The 25,066-nt window shown below is 36.4% G+C and overlaps 1 protein-coding gene across 1 annotated transcript in view; it reads left to right on the top strand.

The window, feature by feature from the left end:
• The window catches only part of LOC144341619 (uncharacterized), a 28,869-nt gene continuing 3,803 nt past the window's right edge, over positions 1-25,066 (top strand). Inside the window, exons 1-5 of the mRNA XM_085499070.1 lie at positions 1-120; positions 1,310-1,485; positions 11,263-11,382; positions 18,940-19,653; positions 20,226-20,450. Coding sequence (XP_085355196.1) covers positions 1,332-1,485; positions 11,263-11,382; positions 18,940-19,653; positions 20,226-20,450 — 1,213 coding nt within the window. The 5' untranslated portion in view covers positions 1-120; positions 1,310-1,331. The remainder of the gene's footprint in view (positions 121-1,309; positions 1,486-11,262; positions 11,383-18,939; positions 19,654-20,225; positions 20,451-25,066) is intronic.

The raw sequence follows: 25,066 nt of genomic DNA, 5'->3' as shown, positions 1-25,066 counted from the left end.
CGTACCCTCTCAAAACAAACTTAGCGCATGGTTTCATTGAAATGGTAATTGTATTTACAACGAATACTTCATACTCTGCTGTCACCGAAGGCTAAGGAAGTTATAAGTCGTCCTTGACAGGTAAGCTTACAATTAAACAATCTTTAAAACGGCATAATCGACGATGTCGCAACTGCATCTACGAAAATAAAGAAAATGGCGATGCATCATTTTTCATGATTCTTTCCGAACAGATCGTAACACACTTTTAGCAGTCATTTGCTGAGATGTCAAATCAACACAGGGTTGATATGATATCCCAGTGAATGAATGTCGTATTTTGTATGTGTCGTATGATAATAATCCTTCCCACTTTATTGTTACACTGAAGTCAGCCAATGCATGTTTATTTATAAATGTTATTTAAAAATTATTTAAAAAAATTTATAAACTAATTTTAAAATCAGTTTCATTTAAATCCAAATGACCCCCTTCTTTTGTGAATCGCTGGAACATCAATCAAATATGAAATTAGAACAGAAATTAGACTACTTCATTGTAGGAGCTCATTTGTGTAACTGCTGTTTATATTATTTTCGACCAATGACTACGTCACACTTTTCAACCTTTTTATGGAAGTGTAAAGGGTTTCACGACCTGAAGAATGCATTGAGAAACCAAGAAGTGAAACACGAGTGGCTAATTTACTTTACTGTAAAGTTGCATGCATTAAAATTAAAATAATAATAATTTATAGAATAATAATATAATAATAATAATATTTAGAACTTATAATGGTGTTACAGTACCATTTCAGAATAGGTGATTTTCCGTTCAACTGCGAGATATTGCGAGTTGCATGAAAGATGCGCGTCGAACCTCTGTCGCAAAAATGAACGATTTGATTTTGAACTCAAATTTCTTTATTTTGTAGCTCACATCGACTGGCCGATCTTCGACAGAGGAATATTGCTTTTGAATACCTTCATCGAAATTGACCATCATCAAATGTGTACAGCACATTATTAAGCTTGGAAATATCCCTAAAATACTTTCACGTTTGTTGAATGCCACGCGATGTTTGACAACACTATGACGCTATGATCTTTGTTTGTCCTGTTTTTACGTTCGATTTCACGCATAATGCGTGATTCTCATAGTGAACGGAAAATGGTCAACTGGCCAATTTTAAATCTAACAGCCATTTTGATTTATAAAAATTTATTAAACCTTTGAGATGTATCCTGTATTTCTGTCGTTCACTGTAACAATTATAATATGCCTGACTATTTATTATTAATGACTACATGTTTTTCATACTGTATTGCAGATTTCATCCATCCAGCTGAATCATGTCAGTCCAATATGGACCAGAACGACTCGCTTTACCACCTGGATTTAGGAATATCCTTAACACATTGTCACGAGAAATTCTTTTCTCCCAGCCTGACAACATATATGAATTTTCAGCCAAGTATCTCAAAAAACTTGTGGATATCAGGAAAAGTGAGTATATTTAGTAATACTACCTCCCCCCCAAAAAATCATTGTAAAACCCAGTAAACACATTGTTTTCTTTTAAACTGTACTGCTAAAATTAGGTCTTTTTATTTAAACTAAGATAATCTGCTGGGCTCAATATTGAAAAAAAAAATGAAGAGCTTGTAGTCCAATAGCAATATTGGGTATTCATCAGGATCAGAATATCTTTTTTTAGTAACCATGATCTATGTACTTACATCTATGCAGAAAAGTATGAATTAAAATAATCAAATGTCATTTTGACTAATTTTTGTTGGGACACCTATAATTTGGGAACAAACTTAGAATATAAACTACTAAAATTTTTGAAATTTCCTGTAGTCCAGGTAGGGCACTAATTTGAAAAAGTGGTAGTCCTAGGAAATGATTTGGTAGTCTGTGTGCCTTGGGATACTGGTAACTGTATTGTAAAACAGTTTTGCTGCTACTTGTTGTGATTTGGATCTGCATGTTGCTCCATGAAATTCAGTTTACAGTTTGATATGCCAAACAATTTCTAGCAATGAAAATGCATTAGTTTACACTAAGCAGTGTTTTAAAGTATAAACAAGTCAAGCTGCCATAATACTGAACACTAATCTCAACTTACAAATAACACATTAAATATCAATAGCTTCAGTGGAGCTATCAAAGATAGAGTCAATAGTCAACAAAGCAGGGAAATCATGTTGCTAACACAATTGCACACAATGAAAGAAGCTGTAATAAAAGAACTGGTAAAGTAATCTGTTTGAATTGCAATAAACACATCCCATTCACAATATCTCCTTCATTGTCTGCATTGGTTTGTTTTAATGTAATTTACAAACATAAAGAATATATTTGTTTTGTGTGTAATGTAGCAACAGGTTACAAATGGATTTTTAGAGAATGTCTAAATTACAGATCTACTTTTAATTTGCTTTTGTGCTGTTGCTTCCTAAATGTGGCAGTAAAATAAGTCTTTAGCCAAACCTTGCTTGCCATGTTCTACCTTCAAAGTTTTTAAATGGCATATAATGTACATACCAGTACACAAAAGTTTTGGCCATTTTGCCCCAGTATGTTTTGAACAAGGCTTTTTTCAATGTTGGATGTTTTGATCATTTCAAAATCATTTTTTTAAAGTTGTATATAAATGGCTATACTATTTTTTTAAGACATTAGGAATAAACTAACCAAACTTGTATATGTGCATGTAATCATATAAGTAAGATCATAGTCAAGAATATGATGCACCTTTGGACACGACTTTAGTAGTGCTATTTTTGTTATTTTTTCTAGAATATTGATAATGTAATAATAATGTAATGTGTGATGTATTGTATAACCTATATAATTATTATTTAGTTTCTGTAGACTTTAAATACATCCGGTATGGAAGTGTAATAAACAATCATGTCATATTTATCGATTTTGAAAAGTTGTATTTTGCATGGTATTTATAATAGACCTACACAACATAAAATTGAAAACCTTGCAATTTTTCATGTACCATTCCAACTAATAATTATTTTAAATTGTATAGTAGATATAGTAGATATGCTCAATGTTCCCAAACAAAAAAAAAACAGCAGGCAAAACAACCACCTTTGTAAAAAGTAGTGGCTGAAACATCTGGGTCTGAAATGCCAAAAAATGATTATTACCTTGTGTAATATGTGTGAAAAAAAATTATGGCTAACCAAGCTAAATGGCAAACATAAGTATTGTCACCAAAAAACAGTTTATGCACTCTTGTATCAAATTCTACATTTACAAATGGAATTATGACAATAACAACCAGACTCAAAATTATAGCATAACTAAATCACAGCAACTGAAAAAAAGGGTTAAATACAGGAGAAGAGAATTAGACTAAGTTCACATAATCTGCAAATAGAAATTGACAGGCATAAGAAAATAGAAGTAAAAAAAAAAAAGATTGTGCCAGAAATGCAAAGGGATCGAAGATATAATACATTTTATTCCGGATTTCAGAAATATATTTATGTATAAGAGGCTATCCACTTATAGTGGTCTGGAACATTTTCCAAGACTGACAATGTAACAAGTGCTGTCACTACTGACAATCTCTATTTACACATTGCCTGCTGACATGGTTGCTATCTATGGAAGTTTTCAGTAAGCATTGTGTTAAGTTAACCCTCATAAAACTATTGCATGAAGATAATTTACAGACTTGTATTATATGTACATGTATGTTACTATGTATTTCATTGTTTTGAGTTTCTCTGATATTTTATTTCATGATTAAACCAAATGGAAAAAATGAAAATTAAGATTATAATAATATTGTAAATTCACATAGCTATGGGTAATTTAAAATTCAACAGTATATATGTCACACGCAACGTAATATTACCGTGATTGGTATAGTACAGGTGTGATGGTTCAAATACCAAAATGGCAACAGTAACATAAAGACTTCCCTGGCGGCGATGATAACATACGAACACGGAGCCAACAGATGAGGTTTCAACTGGTACTGGTATTATATTCTGCAAACATCAAGTACCATAACGCGGTAAAACTCCACTACTCCAATGACTAGATACTTAAACTCCAACACAATTCAACGAGATCTCCGATCTCAACTCAGTGCTGAACAACTCCCCTATATATACCCCCACTGTCTATAAATAGACCATTACATCAGCATACATAATGAGTCTGGAACTTACTACCAATTTCTAGAATGTTCCATTACATTCTATTGCCTCCTACAGTGTTCTATTACCTATTCAACCAGTTTCTAAAAAAAATCTAGAATATTCCACCCAGACACAGCACGGTTCTAGAACATTCTCAGCGACACGAAAGTGGTAAACAAGTCGTATGTGACATGCCTCCCCTCTCAAGAATATTATAACATATAATATTACATGACTAGCAACGACGTCAATAATACAAATATGATAACAATTTCAAATAAAACAACAATACAATATATCAAATCGAACTGAATAAAGCTCTGAGTACAAAAATTCGAAATCACATACAGTAGAATATAATAAAATATGAAATACAGTCATAAACGAATAACATTCTACTATACTGTTCAAAAGTTCCTCAGTCCATCAATCTACTCAGGTAGTCCGCTACCACATTGTCCCGTCCAGGAATATCCTCAACACGATAATTATATCCTTGCAGAGTCATCGCCCATCTCATCACTCGGTCATTTGCAAACTTGGCTTTATCCAGGGTCAACATCAGTAACGCGGGATGGACATTGTGCTGCTCGATGACCAACACCCTGACATACAAAACACCCGATACTACTGCCCTGTCCCACATCAGTATTACTAATGGCAGTCTCATTATCATTACGCCTCACCTGGTTCTTCGTGGATAACTGTCGATCATGTGCCACTAGGTACTGCTTTGCTATTACTGCCAACTCATCTAAATCTTTGGGTGCTCTTTCTTTAAGATAAACTGCAAGATCTCTTGTACAGGCACCAATAAACTGCTCCTTCACCATCAAGTCGGTAACACCATCATATGTTGCTGCAGTGCCTGACAACTCAACCCATTTAGCAAAATAATCCTTAAGCCGCACAATTAACTGGTCAGGACTCTCGGAACTTTCAGGTTTAATTTCACAGAATCGCTTCCTGTACCCATCCTCTGTGAAATCGTATCATGTCAACAGCGCCACCTTCACACAATCATAGTCAACTGCATCAGTGTCGGACATCCTAGAATATACTTCCAGTGCTCTACCAGTCAACAGCGCACTCAATTTTGTGGCCCATCCATCTCTATGCCAACTCGCATTTGTTGCAAACCTCTCAAACCGCAATAAATAACTATCAAGTTCGTCCTTACCATCAACAAATGCAGGCAACTTTGGTGGCTGTGCATCACTGACCACATTTCGTTGACCGCCAAAATCAGCCTGTTGGAACCCCGGCATAGCTGCTTGCAGCTCTAATTTCCTCAACTCAAATTCTCTTTCCTTTTCTTCCGCTTCCAATCGTAACTTTTCCCTTCTTTCCTCCATCTCCCTTTCCTTTTCTCGCTGTTCTGCTTCTGCTTCCAGCCGTAACTTTTCCTTTCTTTCCTCAATCTTCATTTTCCTTACCTCTGCTTCCTTTTCCTTTTCTCGCTGTTCTGCTTCCATTCGCAATTTCTCTCTTTAGCCTGCTTCCGCTTCCAGCCGTAACTTTTCCTTTCTTTCTTCAATCTCCATTTTTCTCACCTCTGCTTCTATTTCATTTTTGCCTTTCTCTCTTCCCTTGCCACTTGTTTCTCAGCTCGCTGAGAACTCAGTTGCTCCAAAATAAATTTCCTTTTGTCTTCTCCAGTCATTCCCAGTTCATCCACCCACTCCATCAACTCTTGTTTCGACATATCTTTTATCCCGCTGGCCATGTTGTCTTCTATGTCTTCACTGCTCCCGGACGAGCCCCCAGATGTCACACGCAACGTACTATTACCGTAATTGGTATAGTACAGGTGTGATGGTTCAAATACCAAAATGGCAACAGTAACAAAAAGACTTCCCTGGCGGCGATGATAAAATACGAACACGGAGCCAACAGATGAGGTTTCAACTGGTACTGGTATTATTATACTCTGCAAACATCAAGTACAATAACGCGGTAAAACTCCACTACTCCAATAACTAGAAACTCCAATACAATTCAACGAGATCTCCGATCTGATCTCAGTGCTGAACAACTCCCCTATATATACCCACACTGTCTATAAATAGACCATTACATCAGCATACATAATGAGTCTTGAACTTACTACAAAACTCTAGAATGTTCCATTACCTTCTATTGCCTTCTACAGTGTCCTATTACCTATTCAACCAACTTCTAAAACTTCCACCCAGACACAGTACGGTTCTAGAACATTCTCAGTTACACGGAAGTGGTAAACAAGTCGTATGCGACAAGTCATAAACGAATAACATTCTACTATACTGTTCAAAAGTTCAGGTAGTTAGGTAGGTGATGTCTCCCGCTCAACATACAACTTTAACATATTTACATGATACATCTTCACTTTGTCACCTACCCTCACTCGATAATCGTTTTCGCCTATTACCTGCTCCACCACATAATGACCCTTCCACTGCATCAATAGCTTGTTGTTGTCAGTTGGTAGCAAAATTAACACCTTATATCCTTTTTTAAGCACTCGCTTCTTCGTTTTACGATCATAGTAACACTTGTATCGGTTCTGTGCCTTTTGTAATTCCTCTCGAGCAATCTCTAAAGTCTGTTCTAACCGATCTCTCAACTCAAACACATACTAACTATTAACTATCTCAGGAGTATCGCTTTCTTTGGTCCATAACTCTTTAAGGATCTTCATTGGGCCTCTAACTGTTCGACCATATAACAGCTCAAATGGGGAAAAACCAGTTGACTCCTGTGGTACCTCTCTATATGCGAAGAGTAAAGCACTAATAAACCGATGCCATTGCCTTGGTTGTTCATGGCACAACCGCTTTAACATCTTCTTTAAAGTACCATTAAACTTTTCCACCAGTCCATTACAAATGGGGTGATAGGGCGTAGACGTCAGTCTCTTAATGCTGAGCAATCCTGATACTTCTTGCATGCATTCTGACACAAACTGAGACCCCATGTCACTTAGTACTTCTTCTGGAACCCCCAATCAGCTATAAAAGTCAATCAACGCCTCGGCTACAGTCTCTGTATCTATATTTTTAAGTGGAACGGCCTCTGGATACAGTGTAGCATAGTCCACCATAGTTAAGATGTATCGATGGCCCCCGTCACTGGCTGGTGTAATTGGTCCAACCAAATCTATAGCCACACGCTTGAATGGCATATCAATTAAAGGCATCTTACCTAATGGGGCCTTCACAACTGATCCCTTTGATATAGTCTTCTGGCACACATCACATGACCTACAAAAACTGGTAACATCTTGATGTAGCTTAGGCCAATAAAAGCTAGTCACAATCCGGTCTTCTGTCTTCTTTATCCCCATGTGTCCACCAAATATTGAATCATGGGCAATCTCCATAACACGAGTCCTCAACAGTTTCGGCACAACCACTTGACGTACCGTCTTGCCTCCTGGAACTGAACGATTCCGATACACACGATATAGCAAGCCTCCATATACCTGGAACTCGGTTGTATGGTGCCCTCTCACTTCTGGTTCTCTCTTATTATAATATTTCTTCAACGATGTGTCTGCTTGCTGCATCTCGATTAATTTGTCTTTTGTGACATGTGCTCCAGTCTTTACATCACACACTTTGAGCGGCTTCACCTTACCAGATTTCTTCGCTTGCACTCTGGTTGCTACTGCTCCACTCACATTCCACACTGGATCCGGGTCATCTGGTGGTCTTGCTCCGGGCACATTCCCAACAATTAACTCATAGATTGGGTCCTGCACACATAATGCTTCATCCGTGCCTCTCAAATATGGCATATCAATTTCCACCATGGCGACTGGAACCCTTCTTACAGTACGATCAACCATCAATATATGACCCATCTTTTTTGTATACTGGTCATCTGGTACCAAGCTCTTCTTGACTATAATGCCATTACACCCAGTGTCTCTTAACATGGTCACAACTGTGTCACCAACCTTCCCTTGACCCACAGGCAAAGTCCTGTCCTCCACAACGCCACTCCATTCCATACATGCACCATTCACAACCTTTAACTGCTCCCCCGATGCTAACAACAAATGGTCCTTCTCAATCATTTTAGGCACATCACTGCTAATTTGAACAGCACAGCTAGCACTGATATTAGAATACATTTTTAACCACTGCAGCTGCACCAGTAGTAGTGCTGGGTTTGACACTCTTTCTTTCTTGACCCCTGTGTTGTCCACTACAGCAGAACTTAGCCACATGTCCCATGGCACCACACTGAAGGCACTGTTTACCTTTGTCATGATTGACATCAGTAACGCGGGATGGACATTGTGCTGCTCGATAACCAACACCCTGACATACAAAACACCGGATACTACTGCCCTGTCCCACATCAGTATCTCTAATGGCAGTCTCATTATCATTACGCCTCACCTGGTCCTTTGTGGATAACTGTCGACCATGTGCCACTAGGTACTGCTTTGCTATTACGGCCAACTCATCTAAATCTTTGGGTGCTCTTTCTTTAAGATAAACTGCAAGATCTCTTGTACAGGCACCAATAAACTGCTCCTTCACCATCAAGTCGGTAACACCATCATATGTTGCTGCAGTGCCTGACAACTCAACCCATTTAGCAAAATAATTCTTAAGCCGCACAATTAACTGGTCAGGACTCTCGGAACTTTCAGGTTTAATTTCACAGAATCGCTTCCTGTACCCATCCTCTGTGAAATCGTATCTTGTCAACAGCGCCACCTTCATACGATCATAGTCAACCGCATCAGTGTCGGACATCCTAGAATATACTTCCAGTGCTCTACCAGTCAACAGCGCACTCAATTTTGTGGCCCATCCATCTCTATGCCAACTCGCATTCGTTGCAAACCTCTCAAACCGCAATAAATAACTATCAAGTTCGTCCTTACCATCAACAAATGCAGGCAACTTTGGTGACTGTGCATCACTGACCACATTTCATTGACCGCCAAAATCAGCCTGTTGGAACCCCGGCATTGCTGCTTGCAGCTCTAATCTCCTCAACTCAAATTCTCTTTCCTTTTCTTCCGCTTCCAGTCGTAACTTTTTCTTTCTTTCCTCAATCTCCATTTTCTTTACCTCTGCTTCCCTTTCCTTTTCTCGCTGTTCTGCTTCCATTCGCAATTTCTCTCTTTCACCTGCTTCCGCTTCCAGCCGTAATTTTTCCTTTCTTTCCCCAATCTCCATTTTCCTCACCTCTGCTTCCCTTTCCTTTTCTCGCTGTTCTGCTTCCATTCGCAATTTCTCTCTTTCACCTGCTTCCGCTTCCAGCCGTAATTTTTCCTTTCTTTCCCCAATCTCCATTTGCCTTACCTCTGCTTCCCTTTCCTTTTCTCGCTGTTCTGCTTCCGCTTCCAGCCGTAACTTTTCCTTTCTTTCCTCAATCTCCATTTTTCTCACCTCTACTTCTATTTCCATTTTTGCCTTTCTCTCTCCCCTCGCCGCTTGTCTGCCAGCCCGCTGAGAACTCAGTTGCTCCAAAATAAATTTCCTTTTGTCTTCTCCAGTCATTCCCAGTTCATCCGCCCATTCCATCAACTCTTGTTTCGACATATCTTTTATTTCGCTGGCCATGTTGTCTTCTATATGTCTTCACTGTTCCCGGACGAGCCCCCAGATGTCACACGCAACGTAATATTACCGTAATTGGTATAGTACAGGTGTGATTGTTCAAATACCAAAATGGCAACAGTAACATAAAGACTTCCCTGGCGGCGATGATAACATACGAACACGAAGCCAACAGATGAGGTTTCAACTGATACTGGTATTATTATACTCTGCAAACACCAAGTACCATAACGCGGTAAAACTCCACTACTCCAATAACTAGAAACTCCAATACAATTCAACGAGATCTCCGATCTGATCTCTGTGCTGAACAACTCCCCTATATATACCCCCACTGTCTATAAATAGACCATTACATTAGCATACATAATGAGTCTGGAACTTACTACCAATTTCTAGAATGTTCCATTTCCTTCTATTGCCTCCTACAGTGTTCTATTACCTATTCTACCAGTTTCTAAAAAAAATCTAGAATATTCCACCCAGACACATTCTAGAACATTCTCAGCGACACGGAAGTGGTAAACAAGTTGTATGCGACAATATAGTGGTTGTTGTCATAACTGTAATCATCTGGAATTAAGTATAGTGTATACACATATTATAAGTTTTCCGGATATGTTATTATATATATTATCCGGATATATTATTATATATATATATACCCGGATATGTTATTATAAAAATACAAATTATTTGCTGTATGTATGGAAATTATTGAACTCTTCTCAAGAGTAAATCTATAATTATTTGAACAACTATAAGTGAAATAATTGCCATTAATCCCATATATCACGAATGTTTCTTGTGATAAGGTTAAATAATGATAACCTCTATGACTCACTGTGTGATAAAATCACAGTAATCTGCTTGTAATTTGAATAATATTATATTATAATATATGAATAATATTAATATCTTTATTGGGTTTGGTGTGAAAAAATAAAAATAAAGACAAAATAAAGAGCTACCAAATTAGGTTCAAATATAAAAAGTTAATTAGCAAAGAAACACACCACTGTACATATCATGTATTTCTATGGGCTCTGCACAAGCTGCTGTAGAACTCTGGGTTGAGAAAACAGCCCAATTAAACTCAACTCTGAGACAATGCTAAACAATCAAATTTATGTTATGTTGCACATGTAAAAATAATCTTGTTATACTGTTCAAGGATGTCTCCACAATTATCCCAAAGTACAGTTTTTTGAGAGTTTTCTTTCAGTCAGTGAAAATGTTCATAAAAGGTATGATTTTGGCCCATTGCCCTTCAATACAAAAAGACCCTCATGCAGCCTTTGAATCTTGACTCTGAACAGGCCATTAACTACTGTTAGTTTCCTTTTTAGCCATACTTTAACTACCAGAAAATAGTATTTTGGGTTGATTTACTGACTATTTCACAACCTTAACTTGGCAGCACACATTCATTTCACGGTATGTAACTGTGAAGATAGAACATGGCAAGCAAGGTCTGGCTAATGACGTTTACTACCAACAGCAACAGCATGAAAGCAGTATTACCAATATTTTTTTTTGGGTAGGTACTGGTGAAGATCCAGTTGTGAAAGGTTACAGGCTGGAAATGGTGCAAGAGACAGGAGTTGATAAAAGTGATGGTGGTAGAAAATCCTCAGCAATCACAACAATCTCATCTAATAAAGGTGACTATGTAAAACAAGTCATTTACCCATAGACATTTATTTACTGTCTCTCAGTTTATGTACATTATCAAATTGTATATATATACATTGTATCATTCAGATTCATTCATTCATTTGTTGGCTCATTCATTCATTCATTCATTCATTCATTGAATTCAGAGCTGAAACCATCTAGTGCTCTAAATTTACTGCATCATGTATGCAGTCATTAGTTTTTAAAATTAAATGTGCTCAAGATATGATTCAGGGTGTCCATTTTGGTGTTATGGTTGACATACAGTCTTATAGCATATGTATATAGTGTTATATAGTTTTGTATGAGAAGAAAGCACTTTTAGTCATCAGAATTATGTAGTTTTAATGCTAACCTGCATGTATAAATGTCAATTTTGTCATCTTAGTATCAATACATGTAAATTGTGTTGTCTTGGTATTAATACATGTAAATTGTGTTGTCTTGGTATCAATACATGTAAATTGTGTTGTCTTGGTATCAATACATGTAAATTGTGTTGTCTTGGTATCAATACATGTAAATTGTGTTGTCTTGGTATCAATATGTGTAACTTATGTTGTCTTGGTATCAATACATGTAAATTGTGTTGTCTTGGTATCAATACACGTAAATTGTGTTGTCTTGGTATCAATACATGTAAATTGTGTTGTCTTGGTATCAATACATGTAAATTGTGTTATCTTGGTATCAATACATGTAAATTGTGTCGTCTTGGTATCAATACATGTAAATTGTGTTATCTTGGTATCAATACATGTAAATTGTGTTGTCTTGGTATCAATACATGTAAATTGTGTTGTCTTGGTATCAATACATGTAAATTGTGTTATCTTGGTATCAATACATGTAAATTGTGTTGTGTTGGTATCAATACATGTAAATTGTGTTGTCTTGGTATCAATATGTGTAACTTATGTTGTCTTGGTATCAATACATGTAAATTGTGTTGTCTTGGTATCAATACACGTAAATTGTGTTGTCTTGGTATCAATACATGTAAATTGTGTTGTCTTGGTATCAATACATGTAAATTGTGTTATCTTAGTATCAATACATGTAAATTGTGTTATCTTGGTATCAATACATGTAAATTGTGTTGTCTTGGTATCAATACATGTAAATTGTGTTGTCTTGGTATCAATACATGTAAATTGTGTTGTCTTGGTATTAATACATGTAAATTGTGTTGTCTTGGTATCAATACATGTAAATTGTGTTGTCTTGGTATCAATACATGTAAATTGTGTTATCTTGGTATCAATACATGTAAATTGTGTTGTCTTGGTATCAATATGTGTAACTTATGTTGTCTTGGTATCAATACATGTAAATTGTGTTGTCTTGGTATCAATACACGTAAATTGTGTTGTCTTGGTATCAATACATGTAAATTGTGTTGTCTTGGTATCAATACATGTAAATTGTGTTATCTTGGTATCAATACATGTAAATTGTGTTGTCTTGGTATCAATACATGTAAATTGTGTTCTCTTGGTTTCAATACATGTAAATTGAGTTGTCTTGGTATCAATACATGTAAATTGTGTTATCTTGGTATCAACACATGTAAATTGTGTTGTTTTGGTATCAATACATGTAAATTATGTTGTCTTGGTATCAATACATGTAAATTGTGTTATCTTGGTATCAATACATGTAAATTGTGTTGTCTTGGTATCAATACATGTAAATTGTGTTGTCTTGGTATCAATACATGTAAATTGTGTTGTCTTGGTATCAATACATGTAAATTGTGTTGTCTTGGTATCAATACATGTAAATTGTGTTGTCTTGGTATCAATACATGTAAATTGTGTTATCTTGGTATCAATACATGTAAATTGTGTTGTCTTGGTATCAATACATGTACATGTAAATTGTGTTATCTTGGTATCAATACATGTAAATTGTGTTGTCTTGGTATCAATACATGTAAATTGTGTCGTCTTGGTATCAATACATGTAAATTGTGTCGTCTTGGTATCAATACATGTAAATTGTGTTATCTTGGTATCAATACATGTAAATTGTGTCGTCTTGGTATCAATACATGTAAATTGTGTCGTCTTGGTATCAATACATGTAAATTGTGTTATCTTGGTATCAATACATGTAAATTGTGTCGTCTTGGTATCAATACATGTAAATTGTGTCGTCTTGGTATCAATACATGTAAATTGTGTCGTCTTGGTATCAATACATGTAAATTGTGTTATCTTGGTATCAATACATGTAAATTGTGTTGTCTTGATATCAATACATGTAAATTGTGTTGTCTTGGTATCAATACATGTAAATTGTGTTATCTTGGTATCAATACATGTAAATTGTGTTGTGTTGGTATCAATACATGTAAATTGTGTTGTCTTGGTATCAATATGTGTAACTTATGTTGTCTTGGTATCAATACATGTAAATTGTGTTGTCTTGGTATCAATACATGTAAATTGTGTTGTCTTGGTATCAATACATGTAAATTGTGTTGTCTTGGTATCAATACATGTAAATTGTGTTATCTTAGTATCAATACATGTAAATTGTGTTATCTTGGTATCAATACATGTAAATTGTGTTGTCTTGGTATCAATACATGTAAATTGTGTTGTCTTGGTATTAATACATGTAAATTGTGTTGTCTTGGTATCAATACATGTAAATTGTGTTGTCTTGGTATCAATACATGTAAATTGTGTTATCTTGGTATCAATACATGTAAATTGTGTTGTCTTGGTATCAATATGTGTAACTTATGTTGTCTTGGTATCAATACATGTAAATTGTGTTGTCTTGGTATCAATACACGTAAATTGTGTTGTCTTGGTATCAATACATGTAAATTGTGTTGTCTTGGTATCAATACATGTAAATTGTGTTATCTTGGTATCAATACATGTAAATTGTGTTGTCTTGGTATCAATACATGTAAATTGTGTTCTCTTGGTTTCAATACATGTAAATTGAGTTGTCTTGGTATCAATACATGTAAATTGTGTTATCTTGGTATCAACACATGTAAATTGTGTTGTTTTGGTATCAATACATGTAAATTATGTTGTCTTGGTATCAATACATGTAAATTGTGTTATCTTGGTATCAATACATGTAAATTGTGTTGTCTTGGTATCAATACATGTAAATTGTGTTGTCTTGGTATCAATACATGTAAATTGTGTTGTCTTGGTATCAATACATGTAAATTGTGTTGTCTTGGTATCAATACATGTAAATTGTGTTGTCTTGGTATCAATACATGTAAATTGTGTTATCTTGGTATCAATACATGTAAATTGTGTTGTCTTGGTATCAATACATGTACATGTAAATTGTGTTATCTTGGTATCAATACATGTAAATTGTGTTGTCTTGGTATCAATACATGTAAATTGTGTCGTCTTGGTATCAATACATGTAAATTGTGTCGTCTTGGTATCAATACATGTAAATTGTGTTATCTTGGTATCAATACATGTAAATTGTGTCGTCTTGGTATCAATACATGTAAATTGTGTTGTCTTGGTATCAATACATGTAAATTGTGTTATCTTGGTATCAATACATGTAAATTGTGTCGTCTTGGTATCAATACATGTAAATTGTGTCGTCTTGGTATCAATACATGTAAATTGTGTCGTCTTGGTATCAATACATGTAAATTGTGTCGTCTTGGTATCAATACATGTAAATTGTGTTATCTTGGTATCAATACATGTAAATTGTGTTGTCTTGGTATCAATACATGTAAATTGTGTTGTCTTGGTATCAATACATGTAAATTGTGTTGTCTTGGTATCAATACATGTAAATTGTGTTATCTTGGTATCAATACATGTAAATTGTGTTGTCTTGGTATCAATATGTGTAACTTATGTTGTCTTGGTATCAATACATGTAAATTGTGTTGTCTTGGTATCAATACACGTAAATTGTGTTGTCTTGGTATCAATACATGTAAATTGTGTTGTCTTGGTATCAATACATGTAAATTGTGTTATCTTGGTATCAATACATGTAAATTGTGTTGTCTTGGTATCAATACATGTAAATTGTGTTCTCTTGGTTTCAATACATGTAAATTGTGTTGTCTTGGTATCAATACATGTAAATTGTGTTGTCTTGGTATCAATACATGTAAATTGTGTTGTCTTGGTATCAATACATGTAAATTGTGTCGTCTTGGTATCAATACATGTAAATTGTGTTGTCTTGGTATCAATACATGTAAATTGTGTCGTCTTGGTGTGTCGTCTTGGTATCAATACATGTAAATTGTGTTGTCTTGGTATCAATACATGTAAATTGTGTTGTCTTGGTATCAATACATGTAAATTGTGTTGTCTTGGTATCAATACATGTAAATTGTGTTGTCTTGGTATTACTGCATTTATGTAAGGCTGGTCATAGTAGTGTTTTCAGCCAGTTTTGTATAAATGCTTTTATATTTCATTTTATTGACTCCCATGTGCGAAGCACAAAATGGGAGTCTTTGCAGTTAGTGTGTCTGTATGTGTGTATGTGTGTATGTGTGTATGTGTGTGTGTATGTGTGTCCGACTGTTCCACTGCTATCTCAAGAACCATACATCGGTTTTTGATGAAACTTGGTGCATAGATGCTCTGGGCCAATGCGCAGATTTGATTAGGTTTTGGTAAAAATCCATGCTCGTTAATTACCTAATTTGCATGATAATTAGCTAATTTTTAGCTGTTCTATGACTGTCCCACTGATATCTAAAGAACCACTCATTGGATTTTGATGAAACTTGGTACATAGATGCTCTGAACATATGCGCAGATTTGATTAATTTTTGGTAAAAATCCGTGCATATTAATTACCTAATTTGCATGATAATTAGCTATTTTTTAGTGGTTCCATGACTGTTCCACTGATATCTAAACAACCACTCATTGGATTTTGATGAAACTTGGTACATAGATGCTCTGAACTAATGCTAGGTTTTGATGAGTTTTTGGTAATAATCCGTGGATACTAATTACCTAATTTGCATAATGATTAGTCAATTTTCGGTTTTTCCACTGATATCTCAAGTACTAATCATCACATTTCAATGAAACTTGGTACATAGATGTCATACGACACTGCACAGACCTGATAGTTTTTATGGTAATATCAGTACATATTAATTACCTAATTTGCATAATTAATTAATTTTCAGCATTTGATATAAGTAGTTAGCATTACATTTCAATGAAACTTGGTACTTACATACTCAAGGACTATGCAGAGATTGATTGTTTTCGATAAATATTTGTGCATATTAATCACCTAATTTGCATAATTAGTTAATTTTCAGCTTTTCCATGGGTAACTCAGGTACTAATCATCGCATTTCAATGAAACTTGGTACATAGATCCTTTAGGACTATGCAGAGACCTGATTAGTTTTAGGGTAAATAATTGTGCATATTAATTACCTAATTTGCATAATTAATTTTCAGCTTTTCTACTGATATCTAAAGTACTAATCATCACATTTCAATGAATCTAGAATTATGCAGACCCAATTAGTTTCCGGTAAATATTTGTGCATATTAATCACCTAATTTGCATAATTAACCAACTTTCACACTGATATCTCAGGTACTATACATCACATATCAATGAATGTACATGGATGCTGTAGGACAATAGACAGACCTGAATAATTGTGGGTTAAAATCTGTACATATTAATTACCTAATTTGCATAAAGTACCGTAAAAACTCCAAAATTTCGACCGGTTTTAAATAATTGGTGTTAGAAATGTGACGTGTTTTTAGAGTCAAAATTAAGGTGCATTTTCGGACGGTCGAATTTTTCAGAATAGAAATCAGCAAATGAAAAAATGGGGATGATAGACAGTGTGCTTCATTAGTTTTTAAAAAATGCAATGTCCGTCAATTGACGTAAACTTCCTAATGTTTCACGGTAAAAGCAAAGGTCGTGGCCGAGTTGTAACTCAAAATCTAAACAAAGTCATCAATCAGTGAGTATTATGACAAGCAAAACAAAACATCAAGACGCGGAGAAGAGGTCAGCACAAAACTAATAGGTCAAAAGACAAAGCTGTCTCGCACTACCTAGGAAAACTTGCGAATGTTCGAAGTACAGGTACCCATTGGACAAAAGATACATGGAAGTTTAGCAAACTATCTCCCCGACCCAGTGCAATGTATCCGGTTAGAATCAAAGCTCACGTGTCCCTTATTTGAGGGACCAAATTCTGCCGTAAATTCGCCCTTGGATTAAAAAATAAAATGGGATTTAAGAAAATAAAATGGGACTTTTAAGGTGTATTTTGGCGTCATTTTTCGGACATTTCAATCAATCCTGCCGGTTAAAATAGAGTAAGTTTTACCGTAGTCATTGACGTCTGTCTATTCAAGAGTACACGTGTATGATTTTTATCGTGACTAGCGTGAGCGGGTAAGCTTCCTTTCGAGAATGAGCTGTTATCACTGTGAACAATGTTAAATTATTCTTCAGATGCCCAGTTTATTTTTTAAAAACAACTGATTTTTTTATTTAAAAAAAATCATGCCGTTTTCGCATCAAAATCCAAGCCAAAATATCGTACTACAACATCAATCTCTTCCGCATTGCGTTCAATAACATTAACATATTTAAATAAGCTATGGTAATTTGAACACGTTGGCATCATCCAGCTTTTTGATTGGTTAATTAGCGATTTGACCTATTTGACCTAAGAGAACATGGCGGATATCCTACAGCATCAAACGTTTATACGAGACCGGAATCATTCGCTTACGATGAAACTAAGTTGACTTTTATTTGTATTTCATAACCATTCAACAAATTTATTTTGTGTACATTATTATAATCACTACTGAGTACAGTAATAATCAACAATTCAGAAACACAGCATGCCGAGATTTTTGTGTTCGTTTTTATTTGAAACTTCGTTTATTTAGAATATATTTTCGTTACCAATAAAATAAAAATCTCTCAGTCAATCAGAAACCCGGATTCATGCCTTCGAGGAAGGTCCCGTTTGAACGCTCACATCGGTTTTTTTTTCGTTTAACTAAAACTAAAACTGGTCGCAATTTTCGAATAAGAATGAGTCGGCAATTTTTAGTGGAGTCGAAAATTTGGAGGTAAATAAAACACCGAAACCCGGCAAATAAATAGGCGTTCGAATTTTTAGAGGGGTCGAAATTTTGGAGTTTTCACGTTACTAATTATTCCATTTCAATGAAACTTAGTACAAAGATGCTCTAGGACAATGTACAAACCTAATTAGTTTGGGGTAAAAATCTGTTCATATTAATTCCCTAATAAGCATAATAATTCATAATTTTTTGGTTCTAATCACATTTCAATTAAACTTGGAGACATAGATTTTCTGTTGCGCAGACCTCATTAGTTTTACACTCAAATCTGGTCATATTAATTTTCTGATTTGCATAATTAGTTTTCAGCTAAGTAATTTCGAATTATATTTAATGTGTCTCCAATACTCTCAGCACATGGGAGTTCTTTCTAAGCTTTCTTTGATTTTATTTTATTTTATGGTGTCACAGAAGAAGATAATGGAACCTCAGGTGATGAAATAGGAATGAACAATGACATTGCAACAAACAGTGATGTCATTGTAAATAATAACGGGGTAGCAAATGAGGATGTCATAGCAACTGATAGGGATGTCATAGCAACAAATGAGGATGCCACAGCAACTGATGGGGATGTCATAGCAACAAATGAGGATGTCATGGCAACTGATGCAGATGCCACAGCAACAAATGACTATGTCACAGCAACTGATGGGAATGTCATAGCAACTGATTGGGATGTCATAGCAACAAATGAGGATGCTACAGCAGCTGATGAGGATGTCATAGCAACTGATGGGGATGTCATAGCAACAAATGAGGATGCCACAGCAGCTGATGGGGATGTCATAGCAACAAATGAGGATGTCATGGCAACTGATGGGGATGTCATAGCAACTAATGGGGATGTCATGGCAACTGATGGGAATGTCATGGCAACTGATGGGGATGTCATAGCAACTGATGGGGATGTCATAGCAACAAATGGGAATGTCATGGCAACTGATGGGGATGTCATAGCAACTGATGGGGATGTCATGGCAACTAGTGAGGATGTCATAGCAACTGATGGGGATGGCATAGCAACTAGTGAGGATGTCATGGAACAACAAGAACCAGTGCAAGATGAAAAAAATAAAGATATAGTACAAAATACGCTTGAGTGCTTGCAGGAAGAAGAAACAGGTACTTGTAGATGACCCCCTTTTCCTGAGCAGCCAGTCAGTCAGGGATATATGGTATAGAGTCAAGTTAGGAAAACAACAAGACATTTCAGTTGACAACTACTTTAGACTTCATATAGTTTAGACTTCAATACTGCCTAGAATGGTAAAATTGTAAAGAATTCTGTGAGGTTGTAATAAAACAGATATTATTGTCATAGCATAGTTAGCATTTACAAGTTGTACTCTGTCAGATATCAGGTGTTTTGAAGGTTATGAAAATTACTGATTATAGTGAAAGTTCAGAATATGATGTGTTATGTCAGTAAATGGTAATAGTTGTCATCTTTGAATCACTATGGCCAGTAAACCTTTCTGACTAACGGTATACCACAGTATAAATACTGCACTATTAGCAGTCCATGTACTGTTGTAAACAGATGACACTGTCTATGCTGTCTGAGAGACAATCATTCTACTACTCAACGATGTGCTAGGAGATGTATGCTTCTCATATTTTGATTAATCATTATTACAAAAACATCATTATATTTGAATGTTTCTGATTTCAAGCTTTCGTTTAATTTTCCGCAGCAACATCTGAAGTGGTAGCGGAGAAGATCACAACTGATACTGCAGCAGAGAAGTCTATTGACCCTGATCTCTCTGTGGAGAAAGCTGTGCTTGCAGCACAAGAAACAGCAACTGTCACTGCAGAGCCAGTCATAGAGGAAGAAGAGGATGCAGTTGTTGCCAAGCAACAAGAGATAGATGATGTTAAGGATGAAGCAAATGCAGTGGCTGAATCTCAGGATGATGGTAAGACTTTTCATGTTGACTAATATATTATTGTACAAGTTGACATAATGAGTGATCATGCCAATTATGTCATCAGGTCAGTTGTCTTGAATAATAAAATTAATGTGTTGATATAGTATATTCATATAATTGAAGTATTAATTCAAGTTACCAGGTCTGTTTAGCCGTTGCCATGATACTCTCATTAAGGTACTTACAGCTTACTTCATGACAGCCAATACAGAATATAATATAAATACAATATTCAGATTGAGTCACATTAACATGAAAAAAATGCAAATATAAAAAAGGGTACTCAAGCTTGTTTCTGTGGTAACAATAATTTTGTGATTTGCCTGTACTTCATTTTGCAAATGTTTAAAATCCTCTCATGAAACCTTTGCAAAAATTCTTGAGAAAGTGATAGTTTAGTGTACATGTATTAGCATATACCGGTACCCAAATAAAGCTCCAAAACTTAGTTTTGTAAAATACTAGTATTAGATTTACTTTAGTTTATTTTATTAGTAAGAACAGTACAACAATTAGAATACATTAGAATAGTATGCTGCTTATGCTTAGTTCACACCAACGGCGCTTTGACGGGACTTTAAAGCGGCGTGCAAAGCGGCACCAAAGCGTAACAAAGCTTGATTAAAGCGTCAGGGTCGTAATAGATCGTGGGAAAGCTTGGAGTAAAGTGGGACATTCGGCAAGAGCGCCAAAAAATTTTAAACTGTTTAAAAATTTGGGGCGCTCTGTCACAAATTGATTAAAGCGCCACGATCGTAACAAAGTGTAACAAAGCTCAGCGAAGCTTGACTCAAAGCGTAGGAAAGCTTAACAGAGCTTGGTTCAAAGCGGGGCCCCCAGTCTTCACGATCTGTCACCACTTGACACGCTTCGTTAAGATGTCTCAAGATTTGCTACGATCTGTCAGGAAGATCTGACACGAGGTGTGACGCTTTCATCAAGATCTGACACGCTTTGTTACGCTTTGTTACGCTTTCATGAAGGACTCTCACGCTTTGCCACGAATTGAGACGCTTTTATCAAGGATTGACACGCTTTGTTAGGCTTTGTTACGCTTGGCAAGCTTCCTCACGCTCTCTCACGCTCTTTCACGTGCTCCTACGATACCCACGCTCTGTCTCCATCCCTATAAAAATAGCGCTGCGACTTGAGTGCCACTCATTGCATTGTTTCCAAACGAAGAAGAAGTATCCTGAACTTGAAAAACTACTAAAACACACAAAGATGGGACCCAAGAGAGGTAGAGGTGCAGCAAAGAAGAGCCAGAGAGGGACAGGCAGAGGCAAGATGGCTGAAGGGCCGAGGTCTCCAACACCACCGCCGGCAGAAGATGAAGCCATGCTGGTTCCAGAGCCAGAGCAGCCACAGCCTCACCCTGCAGGGGATGATCTCCCAGACATCACACCAGTGCCAGCAGCTGCAGCCGCCCGCAAAAAACGTACGAACAAACCCTACTACTATTCAACACTGACAGAGGCGCAAAAAGAAGAGGTCATTGACTGGCTAAAAGACAATCCCTCCATCTACTCAAAGAGAATGACAGATTATAAAGACACGCAGAACAAAGAGAAGCTATGGGAGGACAAAGCTGCTGACATGGGTGTTGAGGTGGCAACCCTCAAAACCTTTTACAAGTCCAACCGTACCCAGATGAGCTGCCTTAAGAGGACTGTGGGGAAGTCCGGTGAGGGTGCTGAGACAGTCGAGGACCTGTCTGCCACGGACAAGTGGGTGTGGGAGAAGTTCTCCTTCCTCAAAGACCACATCGAAACTGTGGAACGCAGAAACGTGGTGAGCATCTGTGGTAGAGGTAGAGGGAGGGGAACACCAGCAACAGCCACAGCTACGGGGCCAGCAGTACCCCCACCAACAGCAGTCATCACCCAGTCAGACTCTGGGTCAGAGTCCCCGTCTACAGAACCCCCCTCTCGGAGACTCTCCACAGAGAGTGTTGACTTGAAGCGAAGTCTGATGGACTTTATGTCTGGAAAGAAAGGTGGTTCCTCCGCCTTTGCCAGACATATAGATGAGGGTCTGGCACAGCTTCCTGGGGACATCAAACAGGCCACACAAATCAAACTCATGGCAGTGCTACACGAGAGACAGAGGCAGGCTGAAGAGCGACAGGAGATGTTCCAGCAGATGCCCACCTTCCCACAGCAGCAGCAGCAACAGGTCGCCCAAATCCAGCCAATCCAGCCACAACTTCAGTCGTACCTACCAAGCTCCACCAGCAGGCAGTACCCCCCAAAAACGGTGTCCCAGAGTCACCAGTGGCAGCCTCCACCATCACAATGGTCGACCCAGCAGATGACAGGTCAACAGCCCACCAGGCTCTGGGGCTCCCAAGACTATCATTACATGAGCAGCCAGTACCCTGCCCTGTACCCACAACCATCACCACAACCATCAATGAGCTCTACCAACATCCTGGACCTGGACACAGGGGCAACTAGAGCCATGACACACCTAGCAAGTCATCACCTTCACTAACAGCTACCAGCTCCCAAGGTTATACTGCTGCTGCTGCTGACAAGACCACAGACTCCCTGAACCTGAGTGATTTTGGGATAACCACCAGGCCACCATCTCCTGTGACCCCTCTGGGAACTCAACCTCCACCTGAAGATGATGATACAACCAAGAAGTAAATGTGACATTGACACTAGTGAATATTCACACTCTGAAATGTTGATATCGAATAGTGATCTCAATTGTCCATATTTGAAAAGCATGTTTGCTTGAACCACATAAATATAAATATATATCACTTTAAAAATTCTTTGCATGTACACATCACAATACATCAAACAGGGTGTCAAAAATCTGACTTTCATTGAAATTTTCGTTTATTGAAACCCAACTCAGGATGAATATTCTGAATACGACTTCCTTATTTGTCATATTTCATATGAATAAATTAAATGTTCTGACCAGTGGCTACTCATACATTTATGTTCACCTATAACAAACAAAAAGAAGTCCATTTTCTGGAGAATGTTTCTCTTTTGCATCATCTCATAGAACATAATTAACCCCTTTTCATACAATGATCATTGTTTAGATACATACTTCTGTACTTCTGTTACAGTTTGATGAATACATTAATGTGTATTATTTTTCTATATAAAAATATAAACAAAATTATTTCTTTACTTTCAATTTTGTGGAAAATGTTTCTCCACTGTCTTGTATCATCTCATAGAACATAATTAACCCTTTTTCATACAATGGTCATTGTTTAGATACTGTATGATGTAGTCAACTGATACTTGAATTACCTATATGTGACATTTGAATTACCTATGAACGACATGATACTGTAATTGACCTGAGATTATGCAACAATTTATATTGTGTGGATAGTTGACTTCGCTATGGGGATGTTATTCACCTATCAGGAGATTGTTCTCTGGCTAAGTGGACTTTTGAATTCCCTATTAAAAAAACAAACAAATGTATTGTGTGGATATTTGACTTGGGTATGGACATCTTCTTTACCTAGTAGGATATTGGTCTTGCTAAGTGGACTTTTGATTACCCTAACGACAATTGATTTACCTAATATGACAGTTGCTTTGATATTGTGGACATTTGACGTGGAAAACCTATATTATGATATTTGTATGCATGATTTGTAAACACTGATAATATTAAATGTTTGCTCTCATAATATTGCATGTATGACTTGTGAACAGTGATAACATTAATGATTACTTTGATAACTTTGCATGTATGATATGTAAATAGTGATAATATATTTTTTTTTTAGCTCCGCTGTCGACTTTGTCGAGCGGAGCTTATCATATGAGTGATTGTCCGTCGTCGTCGTCGTCGTCGTCCGTCATCGTCGTCCGTGTCAATGTTTTACTTTTTCGACTTCTTCTTGAAAACTACAAGCCTAAATGCTTTGATACTTGGTGTATATGTACCTTGGGTAGACCTCTCTTAGGTTTGTTCATTTCATGTTGATATCTTTAATTCTATAATTTTGGTGAATATTTTTGTCATTTTTGGTAAAAACTGATATTTTCGACTTCTTGTTAAAAACCGCAAGTGCAATTGCTTTGATATTACATCTATAGGTACTACATGTGGACCTCTCTCAGATTTGTTAATTTTGTAATGATATCTTTAATTCTTTAATTTTGGTGAATATTTTTGTCATTTTTGGTAAAAACTGATATTTTCGACTTCTTGTTAAAAACCGCAAGTCCAATTGCTTTGATACTACATATATAGGTACTACATGTGGACCTCTCTCAGATTTGTTCATTTCGTGATGATATCTTCAATTCTCTAATTTTGGTGAATATTTTTGTCATTTTTGGTAAAAACTGATATTTTCAACTTCTTGTTAAAAACCGCAAGTGCAATTGCTTTGATATTACATATATAGGTACTACATGTGGACCTCTCGCAGATTTGTTCATTTTGTAATGATATCTTTAATTCTCTAATTTTGGTGAATATTTTTGTCATTTTTGGTAAAAACTGATATTTTCGACTTCTTGTTAAAAACCGCAAGTGCAAATGCTTTGATATTACATATATAGGTACTACATGTGGACCTCTCTCAGATTTGTTCATTTTGTAATGATATC

Source organism: Saccoglossus kowalevskii, chromosome 5 (genome assembly GCF_978046115.1).
Source record: "Saccoglossus kowalevskii chromosome 5, keSacKowa6.1, whole genome shotgun sequence".
NCBI lineage: Eukaryota > Metazoa > Hemichordata > Enteropneusta > Harrimaniidae > Saccoglossus > Saccoglossus kowalevskii.
Note: the sequence above shows the minus strand (reverse complement) of the source record. Positions and strands in the feature narration are given on the sequence as shown.